General features: G+C 40.4%; 1 protein-coding gene across 1 annotated transcript in view; it reads right to left on the reverse strand.

Annotated features, from left to right (window-relative positions):
- Nucleotides 1-20417, reverse strand: part of rab3c (RAB3C, member RAS oncogene family) — a 57595-nt gene extending 37178 nt beyond the window's left edge. The window contains exons 1-2 of the mRNA XM_002938179.5: nt 20189-20417; nt 12882-13109 (exon numbers count right to left, since the gene is read on the reverse strand). Of these exons, the coding sequence (XP_002938225.2) occupies nt 12882-13109; nt 20189-20212 (252 nt within the window). The 5' untranslated portion in view covers nt 20213-20417. The remainder of the gene's footprint in view (nt 1-12881; nt 13110-20188) is intronic.
- Between the last annotated feature and the right edge of the window lie 139 nt (nt 20418-20556).

Below are 20556 nucleotides of genomic sequence, written 5' to 3' on the forward strand. Positions count from 1 at the left end.
CTGTACTAATAAAACAGTACCTGTACTTGATCCCAACTAAGATATAATTACCCCTTATTGGGGGCAGAACAGCCCTATTGGGTTTATTTAATGGTTAAATGATCCCCTTTTCTCTGTAATAATAAAACAGTACCTGTACTTGATCCCAACTAAGATATAATTACCCCTTATTGGGGGGCAGAACAGCCCTATTGGGTTTATTTAATGGTTAAATGATCCCCTTTTCTCTGTAATAATAAAACAGTACCTGTACTTGATCCCAACTAAGATATAATTACCCCTTATTGGGGGCAGAACAGCCCTATTGGGTTTATTTCATGGTTAAATGATTCCCTTTTCTCTGTAATAATAAAACAGTACCTGTACTTGATCCCAACTAAGATATAATTACCCCTTATTGGGGCAGAACAGCCCTATTGGGTTTATTTCATGGTTAAATGATTCCCTTTTCTCTGTAATAATAAAACAGTACCTGTACTTGATCCCAACTAAGATATAATTACCCCTTATTGGGGCAGAACAGCCCTATTGGGTTTATTTAATGGTTAAATGATTCCCTTTTCTCTGTAATAATAAAACAGTACTTGTACTTGATCTCAACTAAGATATACAGTGGAGGAAATAATTATTTGACCCCTCACTGATTTTGTAAGTTTGTCCAATGACAAAGAAATGAAAAGTCTCAGAACAGTATCATTTCAATGGTAGGTTTATTTTAACAGTGGCAGATAGCACATCAAAAGGAACATCGAAAAAATAACTTTAAATAAAAGATAGCAACTGATTTGCATTTCATTGAGTGAAATAAGTTTTTGAACCCCTACCAACCATTAAGAGTTCTGGCTCCCACAGAGTGGTTAGGCACTTCTACTCAATTAGTCAACCTCATTAAGGACACCTGTCTTAACTAGTCACCTGTATAAAAGACACCTGTCCACAGAATCAATCAATCAAGCAGACTCCAAACTCTCCAACATGGGAAAGACCAAAGAGCTGTCCAAGGATGTCAGAGACAAAATTGTAGACCTGCACAAGGCTGGAATGGGCTACAAAACCATTAGCAAGAAGCTGGGAGAGAAGGTGACAACTGTTGGTGCGATTGTTCGAAAATGGAAGGAGCACAAAATGACCATCAATCGACCTCGCTCTGGGGCTCCACGCAAGATCTCACCTCGTGGGGTGTCAATGATTCTGAGAAAGGTGAAAAAGCATCCTAGAACTACACGGGAGGAGTTAGTTAATGACCTCAAATTAGCAGGGACCACAGTCACCAAGAAAACCATTGGAAACACATTACACCGCAATGGATTAAAATCCTGCAGGGCTCGCAAGGCCCCCCTGCTCAAGAAGGCACATGTGCAGGCCAATGAACACCTGAATGATTCTGTGAGTGACTGGGAGAAGGTGCTGTGGTCTGATGAGACCAAAATAGAGCTCTTTGGCATTAACTCAACTCGCTGTGTTTGGAGGAAGAAAAATGCTGCCTATGACCCCCAAAACACCGTCCCCACCGTCAAGCATGGGGGTGGAAACATTTTGCTTTGGGGTGTTTTTCTGCTAAGGGCACAGGACAACTTATTCGCATTAACGGGAAAATGGACGGAGCCATGTATCGTGAAATCCTGAACGACAACCTCCTTCCCTCTGCCAGGAAACTGAAAATGGGTTGTGGATGGGTGTTCCAGCACGACAATGACCCAAAACATACAGCAAAGGCAACAAAGGAGTGGCTCAAGAAGAAGCACATTAAGGTCATGGAGTGGCCTAGTCAGTCTCCGGACCTTAATCCAATAGAAAACCTATGGAGGGAGCTCAAGCTCAGAGTTGCACAGAGACAGCCTCGAAACCTTAGGGATTTAGAGATGATCTGCAAAGAGGAGTGGGACCAACATTCCTCCTAAAATGTGCGCAAACTTGGTCATCAATTACAAGAAACGTTTGGCCTCTGTGCTTGCAAACAAGGGTTTTTCCACTAAGTATTAAGTCTTTTTTTGTTAGAGGGTTCAAAAACTTATTTCACTCAATGAAATGCAAATCAGTTGCTATCTTTTTTTTGGGGGGGGCAGAACAGTCCTATTGGGTTTATTTAATGGTTAAATGATTCCCCTTTTCTCTGTAATAATAAAACAGTACCTGTACTTGATCCCAACTAAGATATAATTACCCCTTATTGGGGGCAGAACAGCCCTATTGGGTTTATTTAATGGTTAAATGATTCCCTTTTCTCTGTAATAATAAAACAATACCTGTACTTGATCCCAACTAAGATATAATTACCCCTTATTGGGGGCAGAACAGCCCTATTGGGTTTATTTAATGGTTAAATGATTCCCTTTTCTCTGTAATAATAAAACAGTACCTGTACTTGATCTCAACTAAGATATAGTTACCCCTTATTGGGGGCAGAACAGCCCTATTGGGTTTATTTCATGGTTAAATGATTCCCTTTTCTCTGTAATAATAAAACAGTACCTGTACTTGATCCCAACTAAGATATAATTACCCCTTATTGGGGGCAGAACAGCCCTATTGGGTTTATTTCATGGTTAAATGATTCCCTTTTCTCTGTAATAATAAAACAGTACCTGTACTTGATCCCAACTAAGATATAATTACCCCTTATTGGGGGCAGAACAGCCCTATTGGGTTTATTTCATGGTTAAATGATTCCCTTTTCTCTGTAATAATAAAACAGTACCTGTACTTGATCCCAACTAAGATATAATTACCCCTTATTGGGGGCAGAACAGCCCTATTGGGTTTATTTAATGGTTAAATGATTCCCTTTTTCTCTGTAATAATAAAACAGTACCTGTACTTGATCCCAACTAAGATATAATTAATCCTTATTGGAGGCAAAACTATCCTATTGGGTCAATTTAATGTTTAAATCATTTTTTAGTAGACTTTAAGTATGGTGATCCATATTAAGAAAATACTTTATCCATACAAACCCCAGGTCCTTATAATTCTGGATAACAGCTCCCATACCTGTATTTACAACCTCTTTGAATGTTAATTGCTGTCTTATAGCTATTTTGGGCCTTTGTTGCCCACAGATTTATATCAAATTCTATGACTACCAGTAGATTTGTTGTAATATACATTAACATAAATAATCCAGATGCTAAAATCCACAATATTCAGTATTCTTAAACAGAAGAAAAACATGCGGTATAAACTTAAAGCATTATTTAGATATTAGTGGAAAAATGCGAATATAAGTGATTAAACTCTACAGATTGGTCATTTATCCTACACGGTCATTAATGATGAATAAAAGTTACAAATGGTTAAATCTCACTGATTCTACTTCATACAACACACTGCATGTCTGATATCTTGATTTCTCTGGTTCAAAGTCTCTGCCGTCTTAAAAAACACAAAAATCCATGCTTCCAATTGTATCACAGCTCAAAGACACAGCAAACAGCAGAAACCCCTATGCCTAGGATTAGTGGCAGATTCACATGTTTTGACACTTTGCCTATTCTGTTGCCTTGCAATGGAGATGGCTGTCTCTCTCAGTTATTGGTGTGGATAAAGGAAATCTGAGATTAATTCAAAAAAGAGAGTTTCCATAATGGCACACGAGAGGCATTTCCACGAGACAAAACTGTCACAATAAATCTAGGAAAATTCCTACCAGACTGCACTCCAGTTAGAGAAGACAATGGAAGGACACTATGCTAAATGGTAAAATAAATGACACCAACCTGCAGTTCAAGCTACTGTTGGACTGCACCTCCCCAGAGCTCAACCAAAACACTGCCAATATGCCATTCAGCAACACTATCCACTGTCTTGCCAAATCTCTCCAGGTAAACCCCATTCTGTTCTAATTGTTTCTTTAACTGCCCCCATTTTGCAGTGGATCAATGGAATAAATATCACCTAGCAGCTAGGGCAGGTCTGGGACCCACAATAATTCTTTTGGGCAAACAGAATGTGCTTTTTGTGCACACAGCTGGGGGGGTAGCTATGTTCCTTCTCACAGATCTTTGCCAGGAGGAGGGCAGATCTGTGACCAAATCATAAGTGAGATTAGAAACAAGGGGGGATATATGCCATCAAGCTGGAAGCCTCAGTGAGAGCCTAAAAGTGGCCATACACGTTCAGATCTGCTCGTTTGGCGAGGTTGCTAAATGAGCAGATCTTCTTCCAATATGCCCCCATAGGTGGGCAATTTTGGGCCAATTTGTTGGCCCGAAATTACAATAGTGGGCATAGGCAACATTAGACTGAGGACTGCATCAATGAGCCAATATGGACCCCAATCTGACGGGAAAGATCAAGCCTCCCCAATTGACACCTGTTCAATTTTCAGCTAAATATTGATCGGAGAGGTCCATCAGGGGCCCCAAACATGTGCAGATAGGCTGCCAAAATGGTCTAAAGGACTCGAATCAGCAGCTTAAATCTGCCTGTGTATAACCATCTTTAGCCTGTGGTAGAGGAACCCAAGATTGAGTGGACCCAATAAATAGGTGTTGGCCAGATCAGGATTCCATATTATGTATGTTCACTCTAGAAGCACAAGGTACTTGTAGTAAGCAGCTTTGACTTCAGCAAATTGTGAAAATGGTTGTGTGCCCTGTGTGAGTAATCCACTAGGACTCCAGTGTGCAGAGGGGCGTTCACTGGAGCTCAACTAAGGACGTGCCCTGTAGTACTGTAAACTGAAGAGCCACTTAGTATGTAGCTGTGATTGATTCATGAATACTGAATCTACTAGAGTGAGCCATAGGACCTACTGTACCTACAGCTTCCCAGATGTCCTTTCCATTCTTCAGCTACATTTATAAAGAACTCGCCTTGCTACAGTGCAGCAAACAACAGAAGGACTGGGTAATACTCATTCTGAATCAATGACTTCCCAGTGCTGTCACTGTCTGTAATAGCACATACTATTTAATTCATATCATCAGACACCTCCATATAAGCAAAGTTATTGATTACAGCCTGCATATGACTTCTAAATGTATAACTATGGCTTCTAATACATCCCTACCTGTCTCATTATTAACTGAAAATAAATGTCTTTTGTTGAAGACATGCCTTTGAAATGTGGCTTTGTGCTGTTAAGATGACAAGGGCTTTCTATTCATGGGTAACATCCTATAGGAGTATAATTGAATCTATAGCCTATTTCTCAGAGATGAATGGTTCCAATTGATATTTACAATGCAATATGAGATACTGAGGAAGTGGTTTGCAGCGCTATACCAGGCAATAAATGTCTCATCTACTTATGTGACGATGGAAAGCATTCTGCTTTATGAAGTGAATTAGGGTAAGCAGCTTACATGCTCACAATCCACCAATGTAAAAAGCCAGCTGTCACATGATGTCCCATGGTTAGTTTGTATGGATTTAACAGAAAGACCTTCGGAGATTGCAGATTACCCCGTAAACCCAGGGGCAGATAAGATAGCAGTTTGGCTGACTCGGGAGATGCCCACTAAATATTTAAAATGGTTTTGTATTATTCCCTGGGTGCACAAAATAACTGCAGAATTGTGGAGCAATATGCTTTCTGCTCTGTGAGTTTGGGCAGCAGGAATACCCAGTCCTGACTGGCTACGGACAAAAGATCAGGGTGACCAAAATTGTCATTGTTAATCTCAGTGCAGTGTGCAAATGGCAATTTTATGATGCAAATTGGCATGTTTATTACCCACAATTCAGTGTTTTCCCCCCAGAATTCCGCTGCAGGGAGTTATGCCAGGCAATTGTGCATGATGTGCCAAAACAGTGTCTGCAGGATAGATAGAACGGCAACAATACGGTAAGGAGCACGTTTAGACACAAGGACCTTTAATGAATGGTGCCAGAAGTGCAACATTTCTGTCCATTTTAGTGCAACCGTACTTGTAGCGCTATTTATAAGAGACCCTTCTACCAGATGTTATCCAATTAGCTCCTGAGAGAATGCAGACCAGACCCAACAGAGAGAGGCGGCAGGTTGAAATGTGGTAAAATAGAAATTATATTAGAGCAGGATAGCTTGTTAAAGGCATAGTGACAGTTTTGGTAAATCCCCTGTACTCATTGTATGTAGCCTAAATACTCAATCAGAAGGTACCACTCTATGAGCCCCAATGTTAGTGCACCCAAACGCTACACATTCTGCTCATGGCAGGGCACAGATTCTTATCACATTGGATTTTTTACTTTTTGGGTTTAGGCCCCACTTTGAAGTTTTTAGAGCCTTCTCTATTTTATGGCAAGGTTACAGGGATATGAATCTATAGTGGATCAGCCAGTCAGCCATAGTTCAATGGCTCACCTCAAATTGCAGGGATATCTCGGAAAGCCAATACTATCACCCTAAATCTCTTCCAGCCGGGCCTTTGCAGTAATTGCTGCAGGGATTCAAGCATCTCATTTAGTAAATATGGCAATTTTAGCATGAAATTCTTTACCCGGAATGTTTTATTAAATATGTACTGAGCTATTGGTATGTTCTATTCACACCATTGGTATGACTCACTGGCTGAGGGGCAGCTATAGTGCTGGGGATTTAACAAATGAACCCCTTATCCACCATGAAGATCTCACACAGAATTGCAGCATGCTTACAGTCGTCTGATAATTGCCGGAATATGTAAATGCCATTTTCCACAGAGACCCATTTAAACAAACAGGTCCCAAGTATTTCACATACCGTATATACTCGAGTATAAGCCGATCCGAATATAAGCCGAGGTACCTAATTTTACCTAAGAAAACTGGAAAAACGTATTGACTCGAGTATAAGCCTAGGGTGGGAAATGCAGCAGCTACTGCTAAGTTTTATTAATCAAAATAAATACCAATAAAATTACATTAATTGAGGCATCAGTGGGGTACATGTTTTTAAATATTTATTTAAAAGAAAAACAGTAAACTAGCTCTGTAAGTGGAGAAGAGGGTCAACAAAAACAATATGAGTACTACCCCACGCTCATTGCACATTGGCAAACTGGCAGCAGGCCCATTCCCGGAGGGATGTAAGGGGAAATAAGTATTGCTAGTGGGAGCCTAGGCCAGGGAACTGGAGGGTCTGGCTGTGGGTGGCCTAATTTGCACACAAAGGAGAGAGGGTGCTAGTCTAGAGGGACCCATGGCACCCGACTCGAGTATAAGCCGAGGGTGACTTTTTTCAGCACATTTTGGGTGCTGAAAAACTAGGCTTATACTCGAGTATATACAGTAACTGATCCCATCCCAGTATTATATATAATGGACTGGATAGCTTCATACCATAATTAGCTGCACACTAACACTTTTCCCTCTCATTTACCAATGAATGAGAGCTGTGACTCAGCCGTGTCATTTTTCCTAAGACTCTAGCAGGTAACGCTGACGTCTTCATACCATTGGGGGCATATTAGATATGGCATTTATTTTTAATGAGCTAGGACAATGACAGTTTAAATAATTGGGGGATGTTTGAATAGCACTGCTGTATATAATCTCTAAGAGGAATCTGCTAACAGTTTCAGTTCCTATTGATCTGCCATTGTGGGTTTTAGAATGTTTCCGGCAGCTAAAGTGGCTGCTAATGCCAAATGACATTTCTAACACTTGCTAAAGAAGCAAGAATAAATATCTTTTTCTGTCTTACCTAGTTAAAGTTTCCATGCACTCTTTCCTTCTAGAAACCATTGTTATTGTATCATGATTAACCAACTGGGAATCCACAGCACCCCATGTCCATCCCCAAGAGATTTCTATTCCAGTGTTGGGAACTGGGCATGTTTAGACACACTGGTATGACCCTGGGCAAAACAGACTCACTTAAGCTGGAGGTTTGATATAAGTCTTATGTCCAATCTTCCCTATGGCAGGCAGTAGGGACATGGCTGGACAACTGTAAGTTTTAACACTAAAATGGAAACATGGGGACTAAGGGAAACCCTACTATAGGCTCTAACATGAAGTGACATCATCTTTTCAATCACATGGAACCCTGCTGCACCTTAAACTCCAGACTAGGCCTACACAAGTTTTATAGCACCTAACCTACTTTTTTGTCCATGTATTGAGTTATTAAAATTAGATGAGCACCATTCTGGCAGACTATGCACAGTGGATAGAGTGAAACAACATGTAACCTACCCTACAGTGATATTAGCTAGTAAATCTACCAAAGAGGAAATGTTGAATATTCCCCACTCATACCTGCAGTCAGAAGTATAGGTTTTAATCTGGGAAGAACAGCCCCATGTTAGAAAGCTATGTGGCTTACAGAACTCATGTCCTAGCCTAGACTAAACCATACTCAGTACATAACATCAGTATGTCTATTTCCTACTGAATCCAAATGTATGTAGGGATTTATTTATCACTTGGTAATTAAGTTTGAGTCAGGGATTTGTCTGTGAATACCCAGTGTGCCAGTATTGTTGTAAATTCCCAAGTTGGACAGAAAAATAAGTCCTATGGATGTGGGCATCTATGTACTGTGTTTTTCTGGATCACTATTGCTGGACACAAATGTTGCAACTTTCACTAAGGCCGGGCAGGCAGTCAAGAGACAAATCAGCCAGGTCAAGTCAAGAGTCAGCCTGGTGTTCTGTTGTGGTCCCAAGTTGGCAGTAAGTATCTATTGTGCTCCATTTGGAGTCTCATGAATGATAAATGGAAGGGAACAGCCCTACATGACAGATGCAATTCTTTGCACATTTCTGCCTGAATTTGTACCTTCCCACCCCCTGCCATACATGAGCCCTCAAGGCTTGCTGATTTCCTGAAGGTGCTCTGCAATAAAACTTGCTTTTAATTCATGTTGCTATGAGTAAGCATGGACACACAGTAATTCTTTAACCATGTGCTTAGTTCTGTGTAAGCATATGGATAATGATTATTTCCTGAGGCATATTTTATATGAACCATATGGCAATAATTTCATGTTATATTCACCGGTGCCTATTCTGAAGTTTGACTCCATTACTAGTGATGAGCGAAATTTTTTGCCAGGCATGGATTCGCAGCAAATTTCTGCGTTTCGCCAACAACCTCAAAAAATTTGTTGCAGGTGTCAAAAAAACATGGGAAAAAAAAAAACTGAGCAACAATTTTTTGGCAAATTTTTCCGCAGTTTTGTGAATTTGACACCAAAGCAAAATGTAACAGATTCACTCATCACCAATAATTACTGCTTAATTCAGTTACCAGTATGGGATCTATAATCCCAGGAATACCCTATCAGCTTGGAATCCTGCTGGCTTAGTTAAAATCATGAAAAAATGTAGTAGACAATTCGCAATTGGTTTTCATATTGTATTTTTGTTTTTTTTTACTTATTTAGCTTTCTGTTCAGCAGCTGTCCAGTTTGGAATTTCTGCAGCTTTTTGATTGCTAGGGTCTTGTTTACCCTAGCAACCATGCAGTGCTGTGGATGAGAGACAGGAATATGAACGAAAGAGGGACTAAATAGAAAGATAAGGAATAAAAAGTACAATAAAGATAGAATAGAAGCTAGCAGGGTCAGTGACCCCCCCCCCATAGTAGAAAAAGAAGGCAAATAATTCAAAAACTATAAGAAAATAAGAAATAAATAATGAAGACCAAATGCAAAGTTGCTAGGACCAGAACTTTCTATAACATACTAAAAGTTATCTTAAAGGTGAACCACCCCTTAATGTACAACTCACTGTGTGTGGGGGGGGGGGGGTGGAGTGTAGCTGCAATTGCAGTCATAAATTGGCCACACTGTCTTATTATTACAGAAAAAGGCAAATATGAAGAGTTTCTTGCATAAATAAGATATTATTACAAAAAGGCACTGCTGTATTTTGGAGCTTTCTGGATAAAGGGTTCCTGGGTACTATTATTAATCTTGATGGATATGTGTAAAATGCAAGCAGAGCCGCACTGCGTGAGAATAATGGCCACTGAAAGGAGGCGCAGGCTTTCTATGTATAAATGCTGCACATTGGGATGTGATTGCCAGCCTGTTTATTATACTGCTGCAAATAAAAAAGCAACTGCCAGTCTTTTTTCAAATGGAAAATGATAGCGCAGAGCGAAGGGACATTAGAATAGAAGGCAATTGCGATGTACAGTTGTTTTTTTGCACTAAAAAGGTTAACGCTGGCGGGTTTTACAGTCTGAAAAACAAATCTTTATGAGTCCTAGAGAGTTTATTTTATATTTTATCATAGCAAAAAAATAATAAATAATCCATTGCAAAGAGCTAAACTGGGGTTTATAAAGTTGTGAATTATCTTCAGCGGCAGACTAATACCTAAAGTTCTGCCTAACGTTCTATACCACTATCTACCTGCCACAACTCAATAAAGTTAATGGGACTGATTCGGGCAAAAAAGAACTTTGGCCATAAAAAAATGGTGCAAAATACTGATTAAACGGTAACACGTCTTTTTATGCCACAATTTTTTATACTCAGCCACACTCAGGCCTTAAGGTGCCCATACACGTTAAGATCCCCTCGCTTGGGGAGGTTGCCAAGCCAGCAGATCTTCTGCCGATATCCCCACCGATTTCAGGCCAGGCCCGCGTTTGTGCCCCTACACAGGCTGATAAGCTGCCGAATTAGTCTAAGGGACCGATATCGGCAGCTACAAACTGCCCGTGTATGGCCACCTTTACACGGCTTTATAAATCTGTGAGATGTTACACAGCGCACCATTGCTTTCTATTAGTCAAATCAATTGTATTCTAATTTTTCTAATTTTTAGCTCAGCTTTATAAATATCCCTCTTAAGCCTACAGTCTCTCGTACAGGACAGTGTTCCTGCAAAGAGCATTTACACTTTAGATGTACAGTAGTAGTGGGTCGGATAGGTTTGGTTCTTTAAGCAGAGATGAAAGGCCGATTTCGGAATACAGAATCCTGTGGACTTCACTTTGAATGGAGCACAGCCTGCTAGGGTTGCCACCTTTTAGCTGGCATTTTCCTGGCCTGGGTGGGGACGGGTCTTTGGGGGGCCCCTAAGGGGTCAAGAATGATCCCTATTATGTTAGCAGTGTAGAAACTGTTAATATCTTGAAAACTAGAAAAGAAAAACAATTCATACAAAGTACTCTGAATCAATTTAAGGTTTTACATTTCTTTTCTAAAGCAATCACTGGGAACTGTATTTCATGTTACTTTAATATTGATGAAGAATAAAGAAGTCCTGTGTCCTGAGACCTGACACATGCCCAGAGTACATTGTATTTGTCTGCATGTAAAGCTGGTGTTCCTGCCAATGGACACAGTAGACCTGTGAATTAATACTGATAAAATAAGAGCATTTATTTTTGTCCCTTTACCCTTTGAACCACAGCTATAAAATAACAAGTTACATCAATCATTACAAGATCTCCAACATAAGCAATACGGCAAGCAATACGGGCTATAGTAACGAGGTCCCTTAGCAATAAAACAAAAAATACCCTGCACCTTTCACTTTTAAGTTTAGGCCTCTGTAACTGTGATACCATTACACTGCTGGAAACACTTTCATAATGGGTGGCATCAATTCCTATTATGCTTCTGTCTTTATCAGAGATGAGTGACCTTTAACCCTTGAGATGCTGCTGGAAACCCCTAATAGTCTCTGGTGTTGGTGGGATGCTGAGAGAGGCAGTGCAAGAATATCTTGATGACTAGCGGATTTCATTGTCCTTTATGTTCCTTAATTCTATTTTTCAGTCCCCTGACTGTGGAGCCTGTACTGTCCTACTGTCCTTTTAAGATATAAATAATATAAATGCTACATTTTTCCTAATTCAGTGCACTGCCCTTATAGAACTAGAGCACAACCTTTATCTCCATCCCTACAGCTACAAACTGCCCATCTGAACACAGGAGCTATACTGCTAATTACACCGACAATACTCACCTAATGCATAAATAACATAAACCTTAATTATCAATGAGCTACTGATAACCTGCCTTTCTCCAACCCTGTCATCATGGTTAAAACTGTTTTTCAATAACAACCAGAATAGCATGGGGCTTTCTCCCTTGTACATAGAGAAATAAGGGCCTCTTAAGTCTTAAGTCATAGCGTGCAGCGTGCAGCGTGCAAAGTGCAATTTCAAACACAAATTATGTTTTTTACCCAGCATGCAGTTTATTTCCTCCTAATTCCAGTATTATTGTAGCTATGCGGAGGAGTGCCACTTGAGGCAATTGTGCTTGATGCTTCACATGGCTTCATTTTGGGCTCTTGGCATCAAAATAATGCCTGCATCTGATTCCTTAGGTACAATATCACTGTATGTTTTGATGGTGGCTGTCAGGCCTGGACAAGGACTCAAAATAGGTTCTGGCATTTTAAGAACTCAGAGGTCAATTGGTGACATCTAACAGCTGATGTGCCAAATTAGGGGGTTCCTTGGGCCAACGATCAGATCAAATGGAAGACGTGCAAAACTGATGACCAAAGCGCAGAGAGTTTTGATCCAGTCCAACAATATTCAAACCATATCAGAAAAATATCAGGTGATCATTTGGTTTCATATATAGCTAAAGACAGCAAATTAGGTATAGGACCTAAAATCCAGAATGCTTGGGACCTGGAACTTTCCAGATACGGGTTCTTTCTGTAATTTCAATTACCATATTTTAAGTCTACTAAAAATAATTTATCCATTTAATAAACCTAATATGATTGTTTTGCATCCAATATGGATTAATTATATCTTAGTTAGCTTTCTGGATAATGGATCCCACACCTGTAGCTGGTAGAGAAATGTCCATATGGGAATAGATAAAATATCATAGACCTTTATCCATGGATCAAGACTCACCTACGTATCCAATCCCCTTGTGTTCCTAACGGGAAATGGAACCTTGGAGAATTTTACATGACATGTGTAGTCTTAGCATGATTCAAGGTCCAGTATAAAAATCTATATATCTTGTAAGGGAGGTATCTTACCCAGATTTGGAGTTTAATTCTTTTCTCATTTTTGAAGACAGTTTTGACCTTGAAATCGATGCCGACGGTGCTCACAAAGGCAGAAGTAAAGGAGTCGTCGGCATAGCGGAACAAGAAGGATGTTTTCCCAACGCTGCTGTTGCCAATAATGAGCAGCTTGAACATATAATCAAAGTTCTGATCAGACGTGTCTTTTTGTCCATATCTGGTATCTTGTACAGACGCCATCTACATGAAGCGGAAATAATGGTGTGACTTGTAACAGTGTAATAGTACTGAGGTAGCAATAGTCTATGCTCAGTGAATACAGTAACATATAATATGCTAGAGTCATGCATTTCCTATATTAGCTCACATAGGCACCACATGTATTAAGGCTGCAATATATGTGTATAATGGTTAATAAACCGAAGTCCTGATGCAGTAATAGAATAATAGCCTAGCCAGGCGGTCCTACAGCATGCTTTCCCAAACTATGAAGCTGCCAGGGATTAGTAGGGACCGAGCATGAAGGAAATTTGTAGTTCCTAGAAGCAGATTAGAGTGACTGTTACCATAATGTTGTGCTGCTCAAAAAGTAAGTTGTAATCTACCGGTAGATGGTAAAGTTTGGCCCTGGTTTATGTATATCCTTAAGTCTCATAGGGATGAGGTGTCTGAGAGAGAAAGTCCAAATCTTGGACCACAAAGTGAGTCTTTAATCCATGACAACAGAAAACCTTTGATTTCTATTACTCTTATCAAACTGAATTCATCCATTGCTATTTTTTTTCCATTAGAATCTGGCAAATGTGGCAGAGGCGTTTGGAATTGTATCCAAAATAACAGCAAGCATGGTGCAAGAGTGGTGGGGTATATAGTCAGAATGGTGCGGGACAGGGTGAAGCCTGATGATATAAAGTATATAAGGTGAGATATTTTCATGACCAGTTGGGAGGGAATGTGAAAAGGTGGAGCAACAATGGAGAACATTGACAGTAAATCAATAGAGGAGCATACAGCTTATACAGTGTGCAAACCACACCATAAGGATTGGGAAAAAATGTATTACAAATTTAAACAAAACAAGACTTAATAAGGGAATACAATGACAACAATATACAATTGGGATGGGAAGAAGAAGTAAGAGGAGGAGGAGGGTTACCCTGAAAGTTGCACCCAAGTCCAAGGTCCAGTAGCCTATAGATTGTATTACTATGCCAACCATGGGACTAAAGAGGACACAGCTCCAAACTAAGCTTGCAGAATTGGTTGGGGGATTATGTGGTATCAGTCTGTAACAGGAATGCCCTGGAAGACCCTTACAATCAATAAAGATAATGGGGCCAAATAGGCACAGGTCGAAAAAATCCCAAAATCATCTAAGCCAGGCTGCCTGCCCTATGCTACCTGTGTGTGCCATATAGGCAGCATAGGGCTGGCAGAGTATGGCACACACAGGCAGTATAGGGCAGGCAGAGTATGGCACATACAGGCAAGGTGGGGCAGGCAGAGTATGGCACACACAGGCAGCATAGGGCAGGCAGAGTATGGCACACACAGGCAGCATAGGGCAGGCAGATTATGGCACACACAGGCAGCATAGGGCAGACATAGTATGGCACACACAGGCAGCATAAGGCAGGCAGAGTATGGCACACACAGGCAGCATAGGGCAGAAAGAGTATGGCACACACAGGCAGCGTAGGGCCGGCAGAGTATGGCACATAAAGGCAGGGTAGGGCAGGGAGAATATGGCACACACAGGCAAGGTAGAGCAGGCAGAGTATGGCACACACAGGCAATACTCTGCCTGCCCTCTGATGCCTGTGTGTGCCATACCCTGCCTGCCCTATGCTGCCTATGTGCCTTACTCTGCCTGCCCTATGCTGCCTGTGTGTGACATACTCTACCTGTCCTACCCTGCCTGTGGGAGGTGAGCCTGGCAGGGGGTTGTTCTGGGAGTTTGTTAGCATTTGGAAATAGCCATTAAATGGTCCCTAAGGTGTGTAATTATATGCTGGGGGTTGCTGTGCTATCCACAGGGAAGGAGGAGGCATATGGATTTAAGGGTGTGTCTTAATATGACATCATTTTTCACATATGTTGATATCCCTACACCAACCATTTTGGTTTTTGCTGTTCTACCACCATTATGTGGGTATGGTCTTAAAAGCTCTTGTAAAAACATGGGTGTGGTTTAAAGTGGGTGTGGTTTAAAAAAGGGGGAGTGGTCAAAACTGGCTTCCATTATTGACCCTCCACCATGTAGGCCAGAAAAATTCCAGCCCTCGGTACCACAGAAGACAGCACTGATCTAAGCTGTTTCTCCTACTGCCTCTTCCTACTGTACCTTAGACCCCCACCCGCTATGAAGAGTAAGCCCTCTCCAGCAGCCCCCCTACACAGACAGAAAATACTAAAGCCCAGTCTACTGACTAGTTCTAAGACTGTTCTAGTCCAAACTATTGAGGTGTTTTGGTTGAATCTATCTATAAATGAATATGACAGCACAAACTAGAGTTTTAAATAAAAGAACAGCATTTACTGCCGACATTTCAGTCTCAAAAAAGTAACTTTCTAAAAACACCTAACCATCTGTCCATCCATACGCTCATTACTAACTGTCACTCACACAATGAATTTGCCTAAAAGTCAATGACACCTTGAGCAGATGAGCCAATCAGAAATGTATATATACTATGTATATTGTTGCTACACCCAATTTGCTGGGTATCAGTTTGCCTTTGAGACTTTAGAGTTTGCACTTCCCAACCAGCCATGTAGTTCCCATAAACTCCTAAGCCTTTATAATGACATTTCCCCGGCTTGAACTTGGAGAAATATCTCTCGGCGATGAGATGTGAATTTAGGCCAATGCTGAGAGAATTTTCACCAATGGAAGGTTATTTCTCTAAAATGTGTCCTTCTTCTCCTTTTAGTAAACTAGTAATGTTTTGGGAAATTATTCATTTTTGGCAAAAATACTCCAAATTTTCAATTTTACCCTTTAGTACATATGGCCCTAAGAGTGGCACTATCCATTTAATTTCTTGGGGCCCCTCATTTCCATCACACAAAATTCCACAAAACGGAACCTAATGTGCCACTCCTGCCATATGTGTCATACTTAATGGTTATAGACATAGTGACACCCCTGCGCTTTAGGGCAATGACACACCCATGATAAATCTCATCTAAAGTGGGCGAATAATCTCGCACAAATGCTTCTCACTGGCAATAATATAATGGCTGGAGGGAAAACATATGCATTGCTTTGTTTTACTGAAACTGCTTGAATTTGCCTTGAGAGGCAATTAATTCCTTCCAGCAATTTACATTATTGTGGTGGGAAAACATTTTCAGGATATAAGTCACCCAATGTAGAGGAGATTCCTCGGAGGCAACTAATCTCTATGTGTGTCATTGGCCTTATCCATACCTTCTGTAACCACAGACTCATAAAGTTAAAGCACACACTGACCACATGATAAACAATGTTACATGGGGCTGGGTTAGCCTACTGTCTGAGTCTGTTGATCCCTGAATGTACTGAGTCTGTTGATCCCTGAATGTACTGAGTCTGTTGATCCCTGAATGTACTGAGTCTGTTGATCCTTAAATGTTCTGAATCGGTTGATCCCTAAATGGTCTGAGTTTGTTGATCCCTGAATCTACTGAATCTGTTGATCCCTGAATGTACTGAACCTGCTGATCCCTGAATGTACTGCATCTGTTGATCTCTGAATGTACTGAACCTGCTGATCCCTGAATGTACTGCATCTGTTGATCCCTGAATGTACTGAACCTGCTGATCCCTGAATGTACTGCATCTGTTGATCTCTGAATGTACTGAACCTGCTGATCCCTGAATGTACTGCATCTGTTGATCTCTGAATGTACTGAACCTGCTGATCCCTGAATGTACTGCATCTGTTGATCCCTGAATGTACTGAACCTGCTGATCCCTGAATGTACTGCATCTGTTGATCCCTGAATGTACTGAACCTGCTGATCCCTGAATGTACTGAACCTGCTGATCCATGAATGTACTGCATCTGTTGATCCCTGAATGTACTGAACCTGCTGATCCCTGAATGTACTGAACCTGCTGATCCATGAATGTACTGCATCTGTTGATCCCTAAATGTACTGCATCTGTTGATCCCTGAATGTACTGAATCTGTTGATCTCTGAATGTACTGAATCTGTTGATCCCTGAATGTACTGCATCTGTTGATCCCTAAATGTACTGCATCTGTTGATCCCTGAATGTACCGAATCTGTTGATCCCTGAATGTACTGAATATGTTGATCCCTGAATGTACTGAATCTGTTGGTCCCTGAATATACTGAACCTGCTGATTCCTGAATGTACTGAACCTGCTGATTCCTGAATGTCCTGAGTCTGCAAATCTCTGAATGTACTAGCTATGCTGATCGCTGAATGTACTGAGCAGGGCCAGAACCAGGGGTAGGCAGAAGAGGCGCGTGCCTAGGATGCATCCCCGTGTTCTCCTGATTTAGTATGTTTCCACCCTTGGTTGGGGGTCTCTTCTCTTCTGCCAGGAGCACTCTGACACTGGTTTATGCCTCCTAAAATCTTTATTAGCTGAGATTCTTTTGCCAAGGGTCTTACAGCAGAATTCTGCCCCTACTGAACATATTATAGGAAACAATATCATGTAGTATATATGGGGGTTCCCTTCTTATTCAACAAATCCATTCAATTCATTTCACATATGAGAGGTTTAAGATGAGAAGTACAGGGCTGGAAGCAAGTTGGATAACTGGATGCTTAGTCTGTAGGAAAATGATCTCCACTGAAATGAAGGGTTTAAGTTTCATTCATTTTTCATTAAACAGATGGGAAAGTAGAAGGATTAAAAAAACATACAGTTATGTGTATATACATATATAAATATGTCCCTGAGGAAGAGCACTGGTTGTACTCCAAACGTTGGAATTTTTTCAATAAAAACACGTTTTCTTTTGTATCATATATAAATGCATATATGCACGTGCACAGTATTATGCTATCTATCTATCTATCTATCTATCACAGGAGGTATAAACTGAAGATGACACAGACTTGCAGAAAGGGGCGGTTTGGATGGATAGATAGATGATAGATAGATGATAGATAGATAGATAGATAGATAGATAGATAGATGATAGATAGATAGATAGATAGATAGATAGATAGATAGATAGATAGATAGATGATAGATAGATAGATAGATAGATAGATAGATACAGGTATGGGACCAGTTATCCAGAATGCTTGAGATCTGAGGTTTTTCAGATTATAAGGGGTCTTTCTGTAATTTGGATCCCCATACCTTGTCTACTAAAAAATAATTAAAGCATTAAATAAACACAATAGGATTGTTTTGCCTCCAATAAGAATTAATTATTAGTTAGGATCAAGTACAATGTACTGTTTTATTATTATTATGGGTGACTATGGGAGATGGCCTTCAACTAATTTAGAGCTTTCTGTGTTTGCTGATAACAGATCCCATACCTATATATATATATATATACAGCGAAACCTCAATTTTTCATACCCTGATTTGTATATCTATATATACATTTACAAACACAAACAAATTACTGTTTGTGTATTTTTGTTTTAATATACCTGTGTTCAAATTTATGTATTGCTACATTATCAACCACTGAAAATCTCTGCCACACGGATATAATACACTGAATAATACACTGAAATAATGAGTATTACTGGAAGACTAACCCATAATAAAGCTGTGATGCCAGTTAAGATGCATTTCTACAAAGTGTTTTTTTTACACAAAACATGTTATACTGATCATGGCAAATAACAAACACTATAGTAGTTGAGGCTGAAAAATTACATTTCTATTAATATGAGACATTTACAGGAACATATTAGAGTATCATATCATAGTACAGATATACCAAACGACATGGCAGCCATGGCTGGGGATAACTTCTGAAACAGAGAACCATGTACAGTTACATTTATTATAACCTGCAAAGAAAATGAATGTGTGTACCAATCCAGCCAAATATGGCAATAAGCCCTAACTGTCCCTCAGCCACTCTTGCACTATGTTAGGCTGCAAGGAAAATCACTACTTACACCCTGATTGACAGCACACATTATTTGCGGATTTTAGAAGCAAAGCAATGTAAGAACAGACAATTACCTGACTCATGGACCAAATGCACTGAATGACTAGTTTCGCTTGGAGCTAACCCTGTTTAATTGCAAGCTTTCCTTTAATGATTATGCACTGGGGGTAACATACTTATGTCAAAACAGAGGGGGAAATGTTCCAGAACACACATTGCTTTTACTTTATATATTTAGATGGATAGACAGATAATAGATAGATAGATAATGTCTAGATAGAGAGAGTGAGAGAGAGGGAAAAAGACAGACAGATAGACAGATTAGATAGATAGAGACAGATAGATAATAGATGATGATAGATAGATAGATAGATAGATAGATAGATAGATAGATAGATAGATAGACCAAGAGAGAGAGAGACAGACAGACAGAGATTAGATAGATGATAGAGAGAGAGAGACAGAGTTTAGATAGACAGATAGATAGATAATAGATAGATAGATGATAGATAGATAGATAGATAGATAGATAGATAGACCAAGAGAGAGAGAGAGAGAGAGAGAGAGAGACAGAGATTAGATAGATGATAGAGAGAGAGAGAGAGAGAGAGAGAGAGAGAGAGAGAGAGAAGAGAGAGAGAGACAGAGATTAGATAGACAGTCAGACAGACATACAGACAGATAGATAGATGATAGATAGATAGATAGATGATAAATAGATAGATAGATAGATAGATAGATAGATAGATATATAGATAGATAGACCAAGAGAGAGAGAGAGATATTAGATACATAAATGAGAGAGAGAGATTAGATAGATGATAGATAGATAGATAGATAGATAGACAGATAGATAGTATTGTAACCAATGCATGATATATAAAGCAACCCCATATCAGTAAAATTGAGAGGGTGCCATTGTTTTACCATCCACAGCCCTTGAGCACAAAAGAGTTAAAGATTAGTCTGTAAGGGGAGGATGGACCAGACATGCATACTGAAGGCATTATTAATACACAATATTACAAAGCAACAAGGCAAACAGATAGTTATTGATTGAAGAATGCCACTGAGACAGGGATCCCCCAACCTAATTCCCCTACAGCTGCTGGGGAACTACAACTCCCAGCAGCAGCTCATCACCAGCTAGAAGGCTGCCTCCCACGATCAGCCGCCGGGGAGATCTGTTTAAACGCCCGTCCTCTACTAACCTGCATGGGAGCTTCGTGTCTCATGGTCTTTCTGGCTCTTCCTTTGTCTTATTTATGTGAGGGGGGAGGGGGAGTGGGTTGCACAGCTGGAAACAAAAAGACAATTCCCCGTTCGGGATTCCCTCCTGAATAAAAGGAAAATAAAAATAAAAATGACAGCTCAGGTTCCGCACACTCTCGCCTTCTGCTTCCTGACCGGCTCTAAGATCAGCACTGGAGCTGTCCCCTCAGCTCAGCACGGAGGATCGGCGCGCCTCCCCCTGGTACCTGTAGTTCCGCTAGCTCTGCCCTCCGGTCTGCTCGCTAGACATGCTGCCGCCTAGAGACTACATTTCCCAGCATGCAACCGGATAAACGCTTTCAGCTGG

Source organism: Xenopus tropicalis, chromosome 1 (assembly GCF_000004195.4).
Source record: "Xenopus tropicalis strain Nigerian chromosome 1, UCB_Xtro_10.0, whole genome shotgun sequence".
NCBI classification, from domain to species: domain Eukaryota; kingdom Metazoa; phylum Chordata; class Amphibia; order Anura; family Pipidae; genus Xenopus; species Xenopus tropicalis.